Source organism: Pseudopodoces humilis, chromosome 19 (genome assembly GCF_049639895.1).
Source record: "Pseudopodoces humilis isolate 2021_Gansu_Grassland_sample_001 chromosome 19, ASM4963989v1, whole genome shotgun sequence".
NCBI classification, from domain to species: Eukaryota; Metazoa; Chordata; class Aves; order Passeriformes; family Paridae; genus Pseudopodoces; species Pseudopodoces humilis.
The window spans coordinates 14,805,543-14,825,762 of record NC_142218.1 but is presented as its reverse complement, the minus strand read 5'-3'; the positions used below and the strand labels follow the sequence as shown (position 1 = coordinate 14,825,762).

Here is a 20,220-nt window from a genome sequence, read left to right as displayed (position 1 = left end):
AGTGAATACTAGATAACTGACTGGAAAACAACCAGTTTGTTAAATCCATACTGGGATCAGAACTTTGAAACATTGTATTAGTAAGGTAAAAGTGGCACAATCTTCAGACTCACCTATAGGAGTCTCTGAAACTCATTGTGTCATGTCCAGAGTCTTCCTGGTCCTCGTCAGAAACTTTGAAACAGACCTTCTTGACTCCACCATGCTCAACTTTGTCAGGATCACTGTCTTCTGTTCCCAGGGAAGGCGAGGATGTCTCCTCAGTAGATGGTGCCTCACAGGCACCAGCTTCTGTAGGTTCTGTTATGGTGGACAAAAGTCTGCAGAAGCACAACATAGAGCTCTCAGTCCCACAAATAAACTGTCATGACTAAGGCTAAATGCAGCTATGTGAAATCAGAGCTGTGTGAGCACTTTACATAGATCTGATCTGAACATGCTCTCAGTTTGAGGCCATCCCCCCCTTGTCCTGTCACTCCAGGCCCTTGTAAAGAGTCTCTCTCCATCTTTCTTGCAAGCTCCCATCAGGTACTGGAAGTCCACAAGTAGGTCACCCCAAAGCCTCTTCTCCAGCTTAACAATCCCAGTTCTCTGAGCCTTTTCTCACAGCAGAGCTGCTCTGTCCCTCTGATCATCTCCATGGCCTCCTCCGGATTCTCTCCCACATCCTTCCTGGGCTGGGTACCCCAGAGCTGGAGGCAGCTCTGCAGGTAGGGTCTGTGACCTGCACTGGGCAGAGGGGCAGATTCCCCCCTGGCTTCACCTGCTGCCCACACTGCAGGGAGGAGGCCAGGATACAGATGGCCCGGGACTGCATGATGCTGTCTGTGCACACTGATAGCTTATGTCCAGCCTCTCATCCACCAGCACTCCCAAATCCTTGGCACATTTGCTTTCAGTCCCTTTATTCCCCAGCCTGTGCTGCCCTAACTAGGTGCAGCACCTTGCACTTGGTCTTGTTAAACCTCAGGAGATTCCCATGAATCCCAGTTCCCAAAAGGTCCTGTTACCACAGGTACCCTACTTCTGTAAGGCACAGCTTAATCACTGTAACCATGGTGGCCTGAAAGTCCTCACTTTCTTCCTCCAAGGCACTGGATTTCTCCTCCTCAGCTCGCTGGCTCTACCCAGCAGCTACCACCCTTCTGTATGCATGTGGGACCCAAGGCTCCATGTGCTTTCCACTCAGGTGAAGTTTTGGTCATAGGCTGCTTTTTGCAGAGATACAGTTAATTCTTTTTCCATTGGCTGGTAGGGGACTGTTGTGGATTTGTGCTGAACACAAGGCTGATAATACAGAGATGTTTGTAAATTTTTAAAAAATTATTTTTCATTTATTTTTTCTCTTTCTCAATTCTGCTGCCCTTCTTTTTGTACATTTTTCTCTTCACTCCTGGATTTCTCAGTCTCCTCTGAGCTGAGCTCCTTGGGAATATTCCCTCACAGGGAATCTTGTTTATCACAGTCCTCCAGGTCAGGACAAAAACTCCAAAGCCTGTTAGGATCTTGTTTCTTGTGTTTATTAGGATGTTATCACAAAACTTGGCATGTCTCTTCAGACTTTCTGCATGAGTTCAATTCACTGCAATCTGACTCATTTCTTTCTGATGGTACAAAATGGCCTTGTGGCTCACTTTGTGGCTTACTTCGGCTTTGAAAGCACAAAATGGCCCTGAACTACACAGTTCTTTTATCTTTATACTCATCCTTATCCAATTAACAATAGACACATGTATTATTTTTCTTAATGACCCAATGACCCATCACCCGTGTGCTGCACTGCGGCATTTTCTATCCAATCACCTACTATTACCCAAAAACCTCTAGAAGAAGAACATGAAGAAGAAAGAAGGAAAAGAAACAACATTCTAAATCCTCCATCTTGCCTTCTGCTTTCTAAACTATTTTAAACTCTTTTTCACCCAGTGACTTAAGAAACTCTCTAACCTACACACACTTTTAGCTTTTTCTATCTAACTTTAACAGTTGTTTTCATGTATCACCATGAAAACATACTCATAAATTTCATATTGTATGAAATTCAGTGTTTTTCTGGATCTCAGAGTATCAGAAACAAGCACACATACACACTCTGTGTCTCAGACTCCAACAATGTTCTTTTTATTGCTGAGGTTACAGAGAACCAAGGCCTTTTCTGCCCCTTGTACAGCCACACTGGGGAGGGGGCTGATGTGGGAGACTGTGAGAAGATGCAGCCAGGACAGGTGACCCCAACTGATCCAAGGCATATTCCAGATCGTGTGACACCACACTCAGTATATAAAGTGGGCAGAAAAGGAGGAAAGCAGGGATATTTGGAGTGATGGTGTTCCGTCTTCCCAAGTCACCATTCTGCAGGATGGGGCCCTACTCTCCTGAAGGTGGCTGAACACCTCCCTGCCCATGGGAAGCACTGAATGAATCCCTGGTTTTGCTTTGTTTGTGTGCAGCTTTTGCAACACCTGTATAACTGTCTTTATTTCAACCCACAAGTTTTCTCACTTTTATTCTTCTGACTCCATTCCTGATGCACCTGTCAGGGACTGAGCGAGTGGCTGTGTGGAGCTGCCAGCTAGGGTCAAACCATGACAGTGCACGATGGGCTATTCTGTTTCCTGGAAGTGGCTGTCATCAGCTTAGGGCATCGTACAGCCTCCTCCCACACAGCTCATCCCCGCAGCCCCTGCTACCAAAACCTTGACTGTTAGCACGAACCACAGACACACTGCTCCATCTTTTGCTACTGTAACTAGGAGACCTGTCATGATAAAGAAAGAAAAACAAAAAGAGGACAAGAAACCACAGATTCCATAGAGAAACTGGCCTACAATTACAAGTTTTGCTTAGTCTGCCTTATGATAGACAAAATCTCAAGGGCTCTTGGCAAGAAATAGATTCTTATTTTGGAATATACAGTAAGAAAAACAGTGGCTGTCAAATTCAGGTAGACTTTTAGAAACAAAGGACAATAATACAAATACTGGTGGATCTGCCCAGGAGTAGATTTGACACAACCACCAAGGAGCCATCATCCAAGGGCAGGTCTGATGAGGCAAGTAAAGAGGATGACAGCTGGAGCTGACACCACAATGTGTTTTTGGTGGTTTTTGCCTCAAATTATAAGAGTTTCTTCCTCCAGTGCATACAGGATTTTGTACTCACTTATTTATCTGAATGACATACTGCTTCATTTCCTTCACTGCAATGTCAAGTTTGTTAAAAAGGTGCAAGTAGGAGTCCTGCATCTCCCAATCTTCCTGTTTCAGCAGAAAACTGAGTCCCCTTTCTTCCCGAATTGTTCCTCCATTCTGCTGGCCAAGGCTACCACCAGGATCTCCATCTTCTGGGGCTGGACATCTCCAGGATGGTGCAGCCATAGTGGTGATGCAATGCTGAGTATATGAGACTGGATTTAAGGTACCTACTAAACATTAAAGGATCCAGTTAGTATGGCTCTCATGACTTTCCCCATTCCATCCCAGTGATGATTGTTTAGGATAAGTGAAGTTTTAACAAGAAAAACTAACATTTCACAAAACAGTTTTATGTAATTACATTCCATGAAAAAATCATTCTGAAAAAAACCCAAAGAAGTTGGGCTTTTTTTCCTGGCATGCAACTAGATATTTTGAATTTACTGCAGTTCAGAAACTGGCTAAACTATGAAAGTAAAGACCTATGTCTACATGTATACTCATACAGACAACATAGAAGCTCTCTAAAAGCATTTGTTGAAAAGTTAATGAATCTGGGTTATCAGAAGTCAGTCCATGCTATTATTCCAGCTCTACAGACATTTACACTTACACACACACACATACATATAAAGGAATAGGATTCTGTCCTTACAGAAGATAAATTAATTCTTTTTCATTTAGAATTGCTGACAGTTTTGGTGCAGTACTTTGCTAACTACCTTAGCTCACATTAAAAATACTACTGCCCAAGCAAGCAGGGCTCCTTTATAGACCTCAATTTGAATAGTCAATGCCATCGTTCAGAAGGTTGGTTAGTCTATACTTCTCTTCCAAGAATTCCTGCACTCTGACCTTCACAAGGCAATGAATCAGAAGCATGTTCAGTGAGATTATGGTAAAGGAATGTTGGAACTCAAATAACCAGATGGTAGAAATGCTGCATTGCAGCGATTTATCAGAAAATAGATGCCCTGACAGAGTAGAGACTTTCAACTCCAGTGCATGGAATTTATTTAGTAATGAGAGTAGAAAGCAGCACTACAATGTGATTGACTTCAGCTTTCCCCCTGAATGAAGCACTAGCACTGTCATCAGTCACTTTAGTCAGCAAGTCACCTCTACTAAGGGTAGCACCCCAGCCACAAAACTACCATGAGATCATGCCCAAACAGTTTAGCTAGCAAAAACACAGCACCTGAAGCCCCTCTATGCTTAAAGCCATTTCTTTTTCACAACACAAGAAGGCTTACATTTAACTATAAAATTTTAAGGAGGAAGAAAGGGTACTGTCAAGACTATGTTTCCTTGGAACTTATATTTGACCTTGCTGAGCAATGGAAAACCACAACTTTTTATACACATGAAATCAGTATGAAAGTTGAAAGTTAATTATCACCTTGCTCTGGATCAAGACCAATAATAGAAGGTTTCCGTCCAATGCGAATACTGAACGATCTCCCTGCTGAGGTAGAGCTTTTGGGGTATGATACCTCCATGAGGTTAATATGGCAGTTGGTGGGGCAGAAATCCATGCTGTTGAGAGAATGTGGTTCCATAACAGCTTGTTTGAAGGCTGGGCTCACCTTTGTTTTCAATTCATCTGCAAACTGGGAGAAATAAAGTAGGTGTGTGTTACTGCACACAAATTTGATGCAATACAGACAATTCTTTTCTCTTCCTGCCTCCTATTCCAGAAATCCAGGAATTCAGATTTCTGCTGCAGCTGGAATAACACATTCAAAAAAAGCTCATAAAACAACAAAGGAAAGCAATTAGCTAATTAGATGTACCTCCCAGCATCTCTTTTCAGGCAGCTCAGGTAACTGCACAAAAAAAGCACACTAACTTTGTTTGTTTACACCATGATACGCTGTAGTTACATTCATGTTAAATAAGACACACATCAATCTATTCTCATATTTATTCATTAATACAGTGGAAATGAACCTGCAACAATATGTCTTAATCCACATCTCCGACAAGCAGAAAGGAGTGATTTACAGACAAGGTATTTTTCACTCAAAACCTGCAATTTCAGTAACTTGCAGAGCTGTTCACATGCCTCCAAGACACCCACCCTGGAAACAGTTTGGATTCATTAACGAATACTAAGACCCCCTTAATACAATGAAGTATTGTCTCAAGACTTCACCAATAACTAGTAGTGCTGTACCTCTTGATAGCTCGTGAGCCTCTTGCTAATGCTCTCCAGCTTAGTGTCACAGATTTGTCGAAATTCATACTGGGGCATGGTGGCCACGGCACTGCTTAGGGATATAAGTCTTTCACAATTCCTTACAAAATGACTGTCCTCTGTAGCAAAGGCCTCTAAAATCTGAACAAAAAGACAGGATGTCAATGATATGAGTCTTGACAGGGAGGAAAAATAGTTTTCTTCCATTCAGTGAGTGGCAAAGCCCCATGGTTGAATGTTCTGTCTCCAGAACAAGCTGTCTTTATTACTGCCCGAGAGCTACTAGTGTGTCTAATCCTCAGACTCATATACCATTCCTTAAAACTGTTTAGAATCACGAAAATGGATCAAAATATCCACTGTCCAAGCTACCTGCTCTAGCATGCTGTCATGGGATGTAACAGTAACATTACTGGGATGTGACAAACATTCACTATTAGCTCATTTTTTCAGAGATGACCAAGCCACTCAGCACTCTCTGCTCCTTTCCAATAGCAGCAGTTCTACTCAATTCCTGTAGCAACCCATCCAGCCTCTTAGGTAGGAAAAAGCTGCTTGATTTTCTTGCAAGGTAAAGCAAATTCCTGCCTGAATAGATAGATCTTAAAGATCAGCAGAGTGTATGTTACCAGGCAGATCACAGAAAGATGGAGGGCTCCCCTCCATCTGCCTCAACAGCTGAAGTCCTCGAAGCACTTGCTGATTTGCTCATACCAAACAAGCTATTGTAACTCAGTGCATTCTAATGAACAAAACTCTAAGCAGGCTGAGAGGACCAATGTCAACCTCAACTGAAGAGCCAAGCCCACAGCAGCCAATAATAAGCTATATTATTAGTTTCTCATCCTGTTTAGGAACAAATCTGACTATGTATGTTTTCGGTACCTTTGCAGTGAGATTGAAGCAACCTTTTGGTTCCACAATTTTCTCCAGGACAAAGGATTTGATTCCTGCACTGCTAACATATTCATACACCACCCCATGCTCCAGGTGGGTGTTATCCACAGTCAGGCTGATGAGAGGAGTTTCTTCACCGATTACCAGTGGAGAAAGAACAGTCTGTGGTGTCTGGGCTGGAATCAAAGTAAGTCATTAGAGGTGTCTGGCAGCACATGTGAATACAGGCCTGCCCAGGCAAGAGAAATCTGCTGAGAAGAAGTATTTAATGCAGAGACACAATCTTTGGCTCAAGGAGTATCTTGAACTGTATGCTGCTGGAGACTGAGAGAATATTCTCAGGAAGACATTTGCTGTTGGCCCTTAATGGAGACAGTGACAGAGTTTTAGATAATACACATACTCCAGTCCCCATTCTGATACTCTTCCATGTATGTGTGCACATATCCATGCTCAGGACACTACTTCTAGTTCTGTTCTCAGATCCTAGCAGAAGCTTATAAAGGAAGGGATGTTAATCTCTAGGTCCTGTTGTCTGGAATAACCCTCCAGAAGACTGAGATGCGAGGGCAGGGATGTGGTAAGGAGGTAACATTTTTTACACAAAGCGATTCTGTTGTCACTACAGACCAGATTCAAGTTCCAGTCAGACTGAGATTTGCCAGGTAGTTGCTCACACATTTCTACCACTTCTACACTGCTCTAGCTGTTGCACTGCGGAACCACATTGTGTGACTGTGAGATTACCAGCATCTCCAGACCTTACATAGGATCTGCACAGAGGTGCATCTGTTCCTGAAGAAGCTGCCAATGACATTCAGAGAGTCTGGACTCAATCCTTTGGATTAAATTTTGCTTTAGCAGTCTCCCTTAACATCTACTTTTCCTAATAAGCCCTCAACATGAAAGTGGAACTGCATATTGAGCTATGCTTTCAAAAGTTGGAGGAAATACATCCACACCTTTTCCTGACACAGTGGTAACATGCCTTGAAAACTTGCTCCAGATTGAAGTAATTTAACATTCTAATGTTTAATCAAAAGTAACAGAAAGTCCAGATTATTCTAGGAGAAGCAATTTGCAGACCTTCCCTCTCTATCAGCTACTGCCCCTAAATGTGTGGTTTGCAGGGGCTACTAAAGGATTCTAAAAATGCCTAGTCTCCTCATTCCTGTAACTGGCTGTCTTGTAAAGAGCAGAGAGTCACAGGTGCATGGTTTCTATGGTTCCTATCTCAGTTTTTTCTTCCCCTGAATAAACTGCAGCAAAGAAATACTTCCTCTGGCAGACCTCATTCAATCAAAAAGCTTTGCTAAGATAAGAGATATTCTACAATAATAACTATACTCTTTATTTCTACTGTGGTTTTCCCTCTGAAAGCCCCTGAATTGTCCCTAGGTTTTCTTTCCCCACGAGAATCTTTACCTGATTCCTGCTGGCTGCTTTGAAGGGACTCCAATTCTGCATATCCTTCTAGTGCAGAGTTGTCTTTGCTGGAGCCCGGGTGACTGCCACTCAGACACACAGGGGATGCTGCTTGCCGAACTCTGTCCTCTTCAGCATCTTCATGTGTTCTGTACACCCACTGGTACAACCCCTTTCAAGAGATATAGGCTTCAGCTAGGACCTCAAAATGCCAAATCTCCAAATATTTGGACTACAGAGATGAATCTAGCCATCAATTCTGTATCTTCTAAGTAGGATGAAATACCAACATTCCCCAGCTTTTCTCTGAACTTCAGAGAACATAAAATTTAGATCAATAGCTGCGTAAACTTCTATGGTTTGTAATAATTAATAATTTTCAGTATTGTATGCATGAAATGGCTTTCATATTATTTGTAGATGTTTTGCAACTATGGGCAAATGGAATCAGGTCCCCTCAGTGATAGCAGGACCCTGGCATAGAAGGAAATGAGTCAAAGCAAACATGTAGATGTTCTTTTTCTGAATATTTAGTGAGCATAAAAGCACAGGGAAAAGGGGAGCGCAGAAGAAGGGCAGGAATTAATGTACTTCCTTTGAGGTTGTGTGTTCATACCAGTGCTTCCTGCTGCCTGGTCCTATAGGCTGTGAAGTGCTCCAGAACTTCCTTGTAATTTCCATGTGTTGCATTATTCCCATTAACTTTCAGAATACACTGCCCTGGATGAAGACCTACGGCTGCAGCCTCAGAACCTGAGAAATAGTAGGAGAGAAGTTAGACAGAAATGCCATCTGCCCATGGATGAGAATACTGGAAAGATTGCAAAAGCTTTCTGGTTAGAAAAAGTAAGAAGAGCTGGGTCAGTCCTGTCATGCCTTTGCTAACTAAGCCTTTGCTACTATTCAGAGAGCTTTGTTGTGTAAGGATAACATCGTGTGTCTATCCTTTGTGTTTTCAGCATTGATGGGAAAAACAGCAATCTCCTAGATCTAAATGCATTCATGCTAGAAATTGACATTTCTGTGGGAAATTGTTTGGGATTTTTATATGGTTCTCTGTTAGCCTTATGGTTACATTAGCTGCAGTCTTGCTTAAGTACAAACTGTTATATTTGTTCCAGCCTCTTGCACCTGGAAGACGGGACACTTGCATGTCACACAATTTGTCACAGACAAAGACTATGATGTCAAATGTAATTTGTCTTTTCCAGGAAAAATCCCAATAAAGGACAATCTTCCTAGTTGCAACTTCCAGCTTGTAATCCAAACTGTGAAAAAGTGGTTCTAGGTGCTGCTATGAAACAGTGCAATAAATGCATGTCCTTAGGCATGCCACGTGTGGGTGCTGCCTAAGCTAACTGCACTCAGCTGAGACACACATTTGTTCTGAAGGAAGTGGTGTATGTCTAAAACGTCATATTTTCTGCACCTGCTTAACATAAAGGTTAAAGCTGTGCTTTACTTGTAGCTCAGTTAATATGTCAGGTACAGATGTAGTAAATATCTCTGTCAAATTGTGTGTTCTCCCTTTAAAAAGTTCAAGGAGAGCAGTCTGCCTCTGTCTTATGCTGGTAATTTGTAGCAGTATATGCCAGTGTAAAGGGAGAAGTAGTCTCCAAGTCTTATGTCATACTTTGTGATGTATGGATTGTGTTGACCTGTCTACTAAGCTGCTGATCCTACAGCACCTTCAGAACCCAGTGACCCAAACTGTGGATGACAACAGGCAAAAATACTGAGCGAGCAACAGACAGCATTACCCCTCAACTTTTTCTCAACCATCTCAGTTTTATGGGTTTTTTTTTCCCTGTGGCTGTTAAGTTTTACCCTAGTAGTCTCAGAAGAAACAAGGGTAAGGTCACTAAGCAAGTCCATTTCTAGCTTGCAAAAGCTAAAGTGATAATGTCTTCTAAAGAGTCCATGGTACTGTGCATTTCAGCATTCAAGTTTCTTCCACTGTGGAATTAAATTATTCCTTGTATTCTGTTGATGGGATTAGAGACCAAACACTCAGTTCATAAGAATAACACTGCTTGTCTTAGATTCCATTTAGATGATAAGCAGTTTGAGGCATCACACATTGTTCTATGATTATGTCAGTGTGATTCTCATCTATCACAGGTTCTTGTCATTGTGGTCACTAAATTTGTAAGAACTTGCATAGAACAAGCTGGACAATGAAACCTGGAGCTGTCTTTGTTAATATATATACATACACACACTTTATACAGACATGTCTGTCTATTCAGCTGTACTACCAACTTAACTGTACCACAGTTTGTACTTACCTCTTCCTACTGCGTGAACATATGGTGGTGCTGCTCCCCGGATCTGAAAGCAAAGTGCTTCAGGACAATCTGGGATTTTAATAATCCTGCAGATAAATCAAGGAGAAGAGAAAACATGATTTTAAATTAGGCTGACAGAGTTCTGGGCAGCATCTTTCCTTGGTATTCACAACTGGGTTTGGATGAAAGAAAGCATCAGCAGTTTTAACAAATAAATAACAAATAAACAGACTTGCAAAAATATACTCCATCTTCAATGTCCAAGACAGATGGGAGATTCTATTTGCTAATTAAATTTGGCACTTCGTAATTTATTGCATCTTTAAGTGAACAACACTTGACAGTAACTTTCTGAAGCATTTATATTCACTTCAATTTCTATGCAAACTTCAGTGAAGGTGTGCTGACCTATACCAGCAGAGGATTTTTTTCCCCACTAAAAAATTTTAAAAAACAAAACAGACTGGACAAGACATTCTGGACTAGAATTCAGCAACAAATGTTCACTGAGACATTGAGTTCTATGGCACATTCTATACAGAATCTTATAATACACAAGACACTAACAGGGCCAACTCTCATTAGAAGAAACGGTACGAGACTGAAAAACTCTAAGGGTTATATTTTTATACTCATCCAAAAATAACTCAAGTTTTAATGGGTGGAAATAGTTTTCCCATGCACATAATAGAGTGTGAGAAGCTTCACAGCTAAGGAGGAATGTCAATCCTTGTGATTCAGTTTTGTTTGTGCACAAGGAAACCAAAAGTTGTCTGCAGTATAATGGGAACACAAGCCAGCATCTCCTGGCAGCTCAAGGGTCATCACTAAAACAAGCTGTGACTCATGTACCTCTCATTTCTGTCATGTTTTCCTACTGAGTGGCTTCTGCTTTAAACAGCGAAGTGCTTACACAGGTTTCACTACAACTATAGAAGTACTTCTTAGTAACTGACATTTCTCAATAATCTTCTCTCTCTGCCCCTCTTGGCACTTACTCTTTTGATTTGGTGGCTACCAGAAGCCTAAGTGGCCTTCGTGAGCAGAAGGACTGGGATAAGATGGTTTCCACCTCAGCAAACGGGCGGAGGAATACTAAATCCTCATTGATGGAATAGATTTTTCTTCCTGCTTGCAGGCCAGCCATCTGCAAAGGGAACAAACACCACAGAGCACCTTAGATCACTGGCAGCAACTCTGAAAGCTCAGGCTTCAAGGTTCAACTGTTCCCTACTTATGGACATTCCTAGGATTACTTTCACATAGAATACTCTGTAAGTAGTGTTTGTTCACCAGGTCATTTGTCACTCCCCCTTAAAGTTTTCTGCATTTATAGAAACAAAGAGATTTCACCAGTATCCTTAGAAATACGCAACTCTACCGATGGATCTTAATTCTCAATGGATAAATCTTAGTACTTTTATTACATTATTATATTATACTACAAATTTTAAAAGGACTTTTAAAGAAGGAGACTATAAAAAAACAAGGGCGGGGACACAACTGAAAACTAGGGCCCATAAGACTGGCTGTGATACCCAGTGAGATGCAGACTTCTCACACCTTGGGCACAGGAGCTGTGGACAGTTTTCAGTGATCAGCCTTGCAAAACCAACCTATACCCAGTCACATCAGTAAATGTAACCTGGTTTGGAGTGGTGATAAAAACTGTCTCTGCTTTAAGTGAAATACTAGCTCTTCATCAGCCTAAAAAGCCGTAAGATTTTGATTTTAATCCCTAGGTTTTGCACCTAACTTTAGTTATTTGGCAATGGCCAGATCCAATGGCAAGACTGAGATGGCCTACTCTGCCCACTGGACAATAGCCTCAAACATACCCCTTGATGATCTCTACCAGTTAAAATGTAACACAGCAACATCTGGACTAGGTGTTAGGTATCAAGTAATCATTAAAAAGATTATTAAATATTCCAGATTAGAATTCATATAACTTCAAGGTTCAGCAGTTGGGTTTCCTTCTAAATGTGGCAAACCCTTTTCTATTCTGCCTAGAATCTACTGACAAGTTTCTTGACTTGAAAAACAGAGGTCCACACAGCACTACTCTCACATACACTCTGTCTCAGGGAGATGCAGATTTAGTTCTTTGCTGGACAAGTATTATTAGAGCAAGTTCAAAAGATGGTCTCATAGTCAAAATTATCTTGAAAGATCAAGAAAAAAATTTTTTAGAAAATGGTGTGCTGCCATTGTCCTCAGACACAACAGATTTTCAGGCTATTCCCCAAGCTTCCACCCAAAAAAAGGGCAGAGGATTATCTGGCAAGCAGTGGTTCACAGCACAGGTTTAGAAAAATAACATTTTTGTGCAACTTATGTTGATTTTGAGCACTAGATAAAGCATAGGATTGATTTCTTTGGTGACCAAAAATCAAATGAGAATCAGGAATACTGAAATAATTTCATTCTAACACTAAACTTCAGTTCAAAATTCCTTCCCGTGTGATATTCTCAACTTGCTAAAACCAGTCTGTCCACTTCAGCTATTTCCATTAAGCAACTTACCCAGGAGTTACTTGTAGTCCAAAGGAGTAACCCACAAATTTAAACGTGGACATGCAAAAATTCTGTAACAGTTGTCCAGGACTTTTAATTAGAACCTCTGTCCTGTGTGTCACCACAATTTACTGTGTAACCCTTGACAAGTCATTTAGTCCTCTCTTATCTTCATCAGTTTATCTGTGCCTTATTTTGTTAAATGGAAGATCACACTGTGTTACCCACATAAGGATTCTGTAGGGCTAAATGGGTGATTAAGAAATGCTCAGATCCTATGACATTTGGGCCATCTATGTGCTTCAAAGAAACAAAGCAAATACATTCTGTAGAACTCCTAAAAAATAACATGGAAAGAAATGACTGTGTGCTTTTTAAGGGGAAAATACAAATCTAAAAATACAGCTTTCACTCAAATAAACATGTTTGCTATGTTTGCTATCCCAAAAATGTTACTTTCCCATCATCCTTCAAGTTGCTAAGGAACCTGAAGGTAAGCTATCATCACACAGATACTGCTCTCGTCCTATCACTTACCAACCATATTCAAAGTCCCCCAGTAATGTCGAAACACTTATCAATTTACAGAAATAGCTTATTATCAGGAATTGTAGAAGACAGCCATCTTCTATTAGCTGCCTTTAAAGGAAACAGATTTTAAAAGGATGGTTTGTAACTTTTCTAAGTATTGAAAAATTCTTAGATACCAAAATGTGAATGCAAGGTCCTACCTCGGCAGAAGACTCTCGTCTAACTGACTTCACCACAATTGCTTTGTTCTTTTCTTCTATGTCAAATCCATAGTCATCTTCTTCTGGTAAAATCTTAAACAGAGCACAATATTTACACATATTTATGCTTCATAAATATGGAATTCACAGAAAAGGTGAAAACTGGAGATGAGAAATTAGACTTTTCATTGCAAGCCACAACTGATCTGGACTTCTGTCTAAAGATGGAAAGGGACTACCAGATCATTTGGTCTGATCGCCTACACAACATGAGCCATAACATTTAATCTTAGTTATTTCTGCATTGAGTCCTTAATATATACTAAAGCAGATTTTCCAGAGTTACTCAGGTATGATCTGCAGTCTTTAAGAAGTGAAGAATCCATTCCCACCCTTGAGAGTTTGTTCCAATGGTTAATCAACTCTTCTTTTGGAAATTGCATTTGGTTTTAACTCCTAGCCCTTCATCCTTCAATAGATTTTTCACGTTTAGATTATGGAATTCATCATTATTCAGTCATTTCCATTGGTGGACGTACTACAGATTGAGTGTAGTCATTTGTTTATTTTTTGGAATACATCCCACCTACCTGATAATGAATCACCTGAGTGCTTCTCAGTTTCAGACAAATTGCAGATCTCAGGCCTACCTGTTACAAATCTAACTACACATACATAATTCTACAGCATAATGGCAGCTGATGGCAAAAATTCTATCTGACCAATGAGAGAACAATTCCTGACATCCATAAGTCCTTCCTCTAGAGACAGGCACATAGGCTTTGTGTAAGGGAAAGAACACCAGCTCCAAACCCTGTGCTCAGTTTGTATCTTATGTGGTAGACAGAAGCCTTCAAAATTCTTGGTCCTGAATTTCTGCTTCCTCTTGTTTGCACTGAGGTCACACAGACCTGCCTTGCACATATTCTTTAAAATCATATCAATCATGACAAATATACATTTCACTCATCCTTTTCTAGTGGTTTATTAACAATGATTGAAAAGCTTAACAACTCACTTCCCATTACAGAAAATTACATCACACCTAACAACTGGTAAAAGGACAAATGGAAAGTCTAACTGATAAACATCTTGCATTTGAGTAAACATTGTGTATTTAAGAACCATCAGATAAACCAGAACTGATTTAAGAGGAAAAAAATAAAGCTACTCATAATCTAGCACGTCATGGGGGAAAACAAATTACTCAGAATTGTTTCCTTGCTTCTGATGATTTTTGCACTATTTTAAAATACTGTCCTTTTTCCTTTAAAGTCAATTCCATCAGATTATAAATGTTGTCCTTTTACAGGAAATCACCTTGGGAAAAAAAAATCAAGAACTAGAGTAATTCTGTCCTGCAGGAGCCATACAGTCAAGTTAAAGTAAGGTATGGCAAAATATCTGGGGAAAAGTCCTTATTCAGGTGATGTTCAGATTAGAGGATGCATAAGAAAGTAAAAAGACTGAAAGGTAAGTTTTCCGTTTTTGGCTATTTTAAAGTATTTTTAGAAACAATGTTAGTAATGCTTCTCCAACAAAGGACCTTAGAAAATTAGGTAAATTGCTGGTTAGATTTTTAATGCTGCAAGTGGAATGAGCTTCAGCCCAACACAACATGTACTTTTATCACTTCATATCTGGGATTCAATGGAAAATGTCTAGGCTACCTCTCCTCTCCAATTTGCACTTTACATTTGAAGGGACTATTCAAATTCTACTGTTGAATTTTGAAAGCATTTGTGAAATAGACATTTAAAAACCTGGAGGCTTTGATTTGCCCAACTTCAGCTGCCAGCAGCTACACAACCTTACCTATCTCTTGGGGTGCAGCCATCATTTCTGTGCATGAAGGTCTTTTACACGCTATTATTTTTAATAGCCTACCTTGCTCTGATCATTGGTACAGCAAACATGAATTGTTTGAAAGCAAAGAACTAAAACATTTTAAAGAAAACCGATGTGCATCAACATTAAAAACTTCCTGTGCTGGAGACACCCCTTATGAAAAGGCAGACTATACTAAAATATTCCATTTGCAATACCTGGAGAAGGCAATGATTCATTCTTTATTATGAAATAGGAACACCCTGCCATTCCACAGCTGAACCCCATTCATCCTTGGGGAGTCCAAAGCTATTAACTAAATTGCCACCTGCAAGAACTATTTCTACGCCCCTGAAGCCCAATCCCTTTTTGGAATGTAAGGCAGCAGCTGTTTAGTCTTGAGAGACAATCACATTAACAAACGAGACCATTTTAAAAACAAGCATGTTTAATCAAAAACAGAGGGCAAATGTACTCAGAACACATGCAAAGAAAATTTTGGCAGGGGCAAGGGAAATGGGATCTGCAGAGATGAAAAGGTGTGCCAAGAATGGTCTATTACACCTGACTCACACAGCAGCAGGACCTCTCATCCTGTCCAGTGGGGATACTGACACTGGAAGAGGCAGCACAGCAGATCAACCACCATTGCCTGAACCTGGGTCCAGGATGCACATTCTCCTCTCACATACTTCCCTACACACTCCAGCAAAACCCTTCTCTGTTGGACACACCTGAACAGCCTGACTTGGGTAATAATCTCCTCAGAAGCAGTGACTTATCAGACAATGTCAGATCTGAGCATTTCAGAAAATTGAGGAGGTTTCTTTGCCTAACTAAAAAGTCAGAGCTATAGAAGTTGGAAATACACAGCAAAGCAGATCAAGAATTAGTAGCATTTATGCAGTGAAGAAAAACCTAGCCACACGTGCAATTGCCCATTTTAATTCTACTCCCTCATTATACTCCTCTACTATAAAACAATATTATTTGAGCAAAAATATGAAGGTTTACATTAACATGTTTCTTACCAGAAGATTCTTTGCCAGGATGTTTTCCACGAGCTTGAAGTCATTACGCAATTGTTTGCTCTTGGAACTGGTGCCCTCCATCTCCTCATCAGCATAAAAGCGGAAATATAAGGATTCATCCTTAAACTCACTTTTCTCCAATACTGGAAATGATATATATGAAATACATACATGCATTTACATTGAGATTAAAAGAGAGAAACAGAGAAGAAAGCTAAAGAAAATCCTAAATATTTCCCCAATCTTTACAGAACACAGATCAGATGCATCTCTATCAGTCAGTTCCTCAGGTCTGTTTTTTCAAGCTAATTCTGTATTTTAGGACAATAATTTTCTTCACAGTGCATAGTAGCTCATGATATGATGTGAAATCATATAAAATGCAAAAGATCCTCTTGGAAAGAAGATGCTACCCAAAACCTCACACTCTCTTCCTACATCCAAATGAAAATGGTAAAACATAAAAGGAGCAAAGAGCAGTAAAGGCGATACTTGAAAGCATGTAAGGTGTCCACACAGACTAAGGCTCAACCTTAAAAAAAAAAATTGAGAAGGAAAAAAGATCTACAAAATACCCAAAGTCATGAAAAAATTCTTAACCAGTTTTTCAAATATGACACCTGGGGGCTTCAAATAAAAGCAGCAAGTGATGAGCAACTCCTACAATCAATATCTACTTATGATAAGGTCTTCCTTGGCAAAGGATGCAATAAATGCCAGAAATTTGCACGGGCTCTGAACAGACCAAATTCTTTAAAAATTACCCCAACTATTCTTACATTATTATTAACTACTATGCAAGTTCTCCATTAGTTATTTACAATAATCTGATCTCAGAAATGCTATTCAAAATACAGTGAGTAAATGTTATCTATGACTAAAACTGCCTGTTTCATTTGACAAACTATGTCTGCTCTTAGGACTTGCATATTCTATTTCATACTGATACAGATGTGATTTGTTTACTTCCCCTGTTTAAGGAAAGATGATGTCTAACTTGGCAATTTGGCACTTCAGATTTGGATGCCTCAGCACTGAGGACTGTGTTTGTTATCCAAGAAGCAAGAACTAGGCAATTTTACTTAACAACTGATGTTTTTGTGTTTCAGGCCAGTATTTGGCTTCTGCATTGCTCAGATGGCTCTGGAAGAGATGCAGTGAAAAACCTGCTCCTTCTAGCTTGCCTGATCCCTTCAGTGCTTGCCATAGCTATCAGCAAGGGGCTTCCCTCAGGAAGGCACCAGGCTCAGCCATGTATTAGCCCCAGGACTGTGTTCTGTGTTTGAAGGACCTGCAGAGATGCCTGCAAACCATGTACTCAGCATGTATGGCAGAGCCTAGAAAAGCTAATCTGACTGACGTAAGAGCTCATTTCACTGGCTGGGGGAAGCAAAATTGATGCATTACCATGATGCATGAAGCCGTTATTGCAGAGTCCTACACCCAGTGTGACAGCTTCCTCCCGAGTTTGACAGTCTCCCTAGGAACAGGAAAATAATGTTATACCTCAGATGATTTTCTAAGCTAAATTATTCCCCATTCCCCACTGCATAACTTGTAGCTCTGAAATGAACAGGATGATCTGTGCAGAGAACAGCAAGCCATTAAAACAGATATCTCATTACCCACTGTTTGCTCCTCCAGACAGCATCTCCCCCTCCTACAGGAACCAGGGGAGCAAGGACCAGCACTGGGGAAAGATACCATACTATCTCAGTGCAAAGATTTTTTACCTGAAATCAGAGTGCTGGACTTCAGGACTCATTACTCACAGACAACAGAACTCCTTTGACACTGAGAGATCCCATCCATACTCAGCTCAAGGGAGAAAAAGCTAAGTATGTGAACTCCAAGGGTCAGACAGGTTAAAACTACAGTGGCAGTTTGCTTACACAGCACATTACAAAGGTTTCAGTTTCTCTCTATCTGAAGTGCAGTCATTCAAAACAGGTACCAAAGGTGACTTGCAAATTTACAGACTTCCCTGAAATGGCAGCCTTAACCTTTACATCTACAACTCAGTTAAATACAAGAAATGCCTAGTTTTCTCGATGTATTTGCTAATTTGCAGCCACAAGTGAAGACTTTACAAGCACGGCTGTACTTTTTAGGCAAACAAGTAAGCTTTAAATAGTGCTGGTAAAAATCAGAAAGCACTACTGGTCTTACAGAGATTGTTAACACTGGTCCCTTGATGTGAGATGAGCAAAGGAGAATCTGGTGTCTGCTGTCTCAGTGACGGCGACTGCTCAGCTCATTCCAGCAGGAAGGGCACCTGCTGCTTTAGCAACAGAAGCAATTTCAGTCTGTTACTTTCAGTCCTATTTAGCGAGAAGTTGTATCCTACACAAGTATTACACCTTTTCTCCCCTCCATCTGAAGAACTAGATACCCAAAAGCTCTCACAGTAGCTATAGGGAAGTGTACTGACTTTGTTTTAAGCAACTAAGCACCCTCTGATCTTGTCAGCAGAAAATCAGTCCAACTTCAAATCCTGCTAAGGTAAGCAGTAGTTATTTGCCAAGCAAACGCTGGCAAAGCCCATCACTACGGTGTATCAACATTATTTAAATACAGGATAAAACAGGATTAGCTCTGGCCAATCCACAGCACTACTAGCTTTTATTAAAGAGGCTAAGAGCAGAAAATGCACAACATTTACAAATTCAGAACTAAATACTGTTGTCTTGGTAGAAAAGGGATCAAGGCAGTTCTGAAAGAATTGTGTGACTATGTAATCACACAAGGAAAGCCAGGAAAATAGCTTTAAAAAACTGGAAGTTTAACCTTTACTATAAACTGATTTCAAATCTTCTCAAGTCTTCTCTCATTTTCAACATCCTGTCATGAGACAATGCTCAATGCTCACATTGTGTTATTTTATGGGATAAATGGGTAGTTTACTTTATAGAGACTGGGATTTAAAAATCCAATTTATTCTTTCAACTATAAATAAACTGGAGGAGAAAAGCCTTCTAATGTTACCATCTTAAACCTTTAGCAGTATATGTTTGCTCAAGGCAACAAAATCTTTGCATAGGAAGGGTCTAAACCAGACTTGGGTACTCCTGATGATGTTACCTTGGCCTCAAAACATTCCCCTAGCAAAACACCATTCTGTGATTAGAAAATATAGCTTTAATTCTTTCAGCTCACTTAGTACTTCTAAATGGTATGTAGGTGTTTGTCCAAATACAATAAAGGCAGTAACAAAAATTTTCAGAAAACAGAGCCATTTACAACCATCAATCTTGACAAAATGTGTCAACCTTTTCATACAGAAACTAGATGTGAAACTAGATACATTAGTTTTGACGTGATAACTTAGGTTTATTCCATACCATCTCTCCATTTTGAGTCATCAGAATTACAGAAACAGTTTACAGTCAGTACCACATGCTTCAGAAGAAGCATGTCCAGAGCACATTACTATTACTCTTACTACTACTACCACCATTACAATTATGATTATTATTACTGCTGTCTGGTTTTGGTAATGATGTCATGTCTAAAGCCCTAATCATGGTGGCTGGTTGCTTTGGGATGTGTAAACCCAGCAATTAAGATGGTCTCAGACCAAAACTGTTTACAGCTCCCTTGGAGGAGGAAAGAAAGCAGATGCACACAGGTAAGAACAGCAACTAAACCACTCTTCAATTTTCCACTGATACATTGAAAAAGGAAAGTTTTAAGATTATGAAGTGCTTCTCAGCAAAGAGAGAATCTTAAACTTTTCTTACCTGTGCAATAAGCCAGTCCACTAGTTTACTTGCAGGGATTACTGATTTGTATGTCTTTAGGTGGTGGTCACGATCTCTAATTAAGAAAGAGAATTCAGGGAATTCAGGACAGAAATACATATATTTCTTTTACACTCTAAATCTACATATACTACTGTGACCTACTACTAATAAGAAGCCATCTTTTCTCTCTGGAAAGTTTTAAACTTTTCTAGCAACTTGAATTAGGAAAATACTTCAGATCAACACAAAGCAGTGTTATTTAAAATTTCTCTAGATGTTCTTTTGAGCCGTCTTCAAGGAGCTCACATTCCCACCAGAGGCAATCAGAAGATTCATTTCACAGGTGTCCTATGCTGCTGCTGTAACTCAG

The 20,220-nt window shown here is 40.1% G+C and overlaps 1 protein-coding gene across 3 annotated transcripts in view; it reads right to left on the bottom strand.

Annotated features, from left to right (window-relative positions):
• Nucleotides 1-20,220, bottom strand: part of PREX1 (phosphatidylinositol-3,4,5-trisphosphate dependent Rac exchange factor 1) — a 138,222-nt gene that overhangs the window by 17,338 nt on the left and 100,664 nt on the right. For 2 of the 3 annotated variants that reach the window (XM_088064409.1, XM_088064410.1), the window contains 13 exons: nucleotides 19,848-19,923; nucleotides 17,515-17,587; nucleotides 16,108-16,250; nucleotides 13,250-13,342; nucleotides 11,000-11,148; nucleotides 10,002-10,087; nucleotides 8,330-8,466; nucleotides 7,714-7,885; nucleotides 6,277-6,464; nucleotides 5,371-5,532; nucleotides 4,594-4,804; nucleotides 3,163-3,424; nucleotides 114-320 (listed from right to left, as the gene is read on the bottom strand). In XM_088064409.1, the coding sequence (XP_087920535.1) occupies nucleotides 114-320; nucleotides 3,163-3,424; nucleotides 4,594-4,804; nucleotides 5,371-5,532; nucleotides 6,277-6,464; nucleotides 7,714-7,885; nucleotides 8,330-8,466; nucleotides 10,002-10,087; nucleotides 11,000-11,148; nucleotides 13,250-13,342; nucleotides 16,108-16,250; nucleotides 17,515-17,587; nucleotides 19,848-19,923 (1,959 nt within the window). The remainder of the gene's footprint in view (nucleotides 1-113; nucleotides 321-3,162; nucleotides 3,425-4,593; nucleotides 4,805-5,370; nucleotides 5,533-6,276; nucleotides 6,465-7,713; nucleotides 7,886-8,329; nucleotides 8,467-10,001; nucleotides 10,088-10,999; nucleotides 11,149-13,249; nucleotides 13,343-16,107; nucleotides 16,251-17,514; nucleotides 17,588-19,847; nucleotides 19,924-20,220) is intronic. The other variant, XM_014254045.2, reaches the window with a different exon arrangement.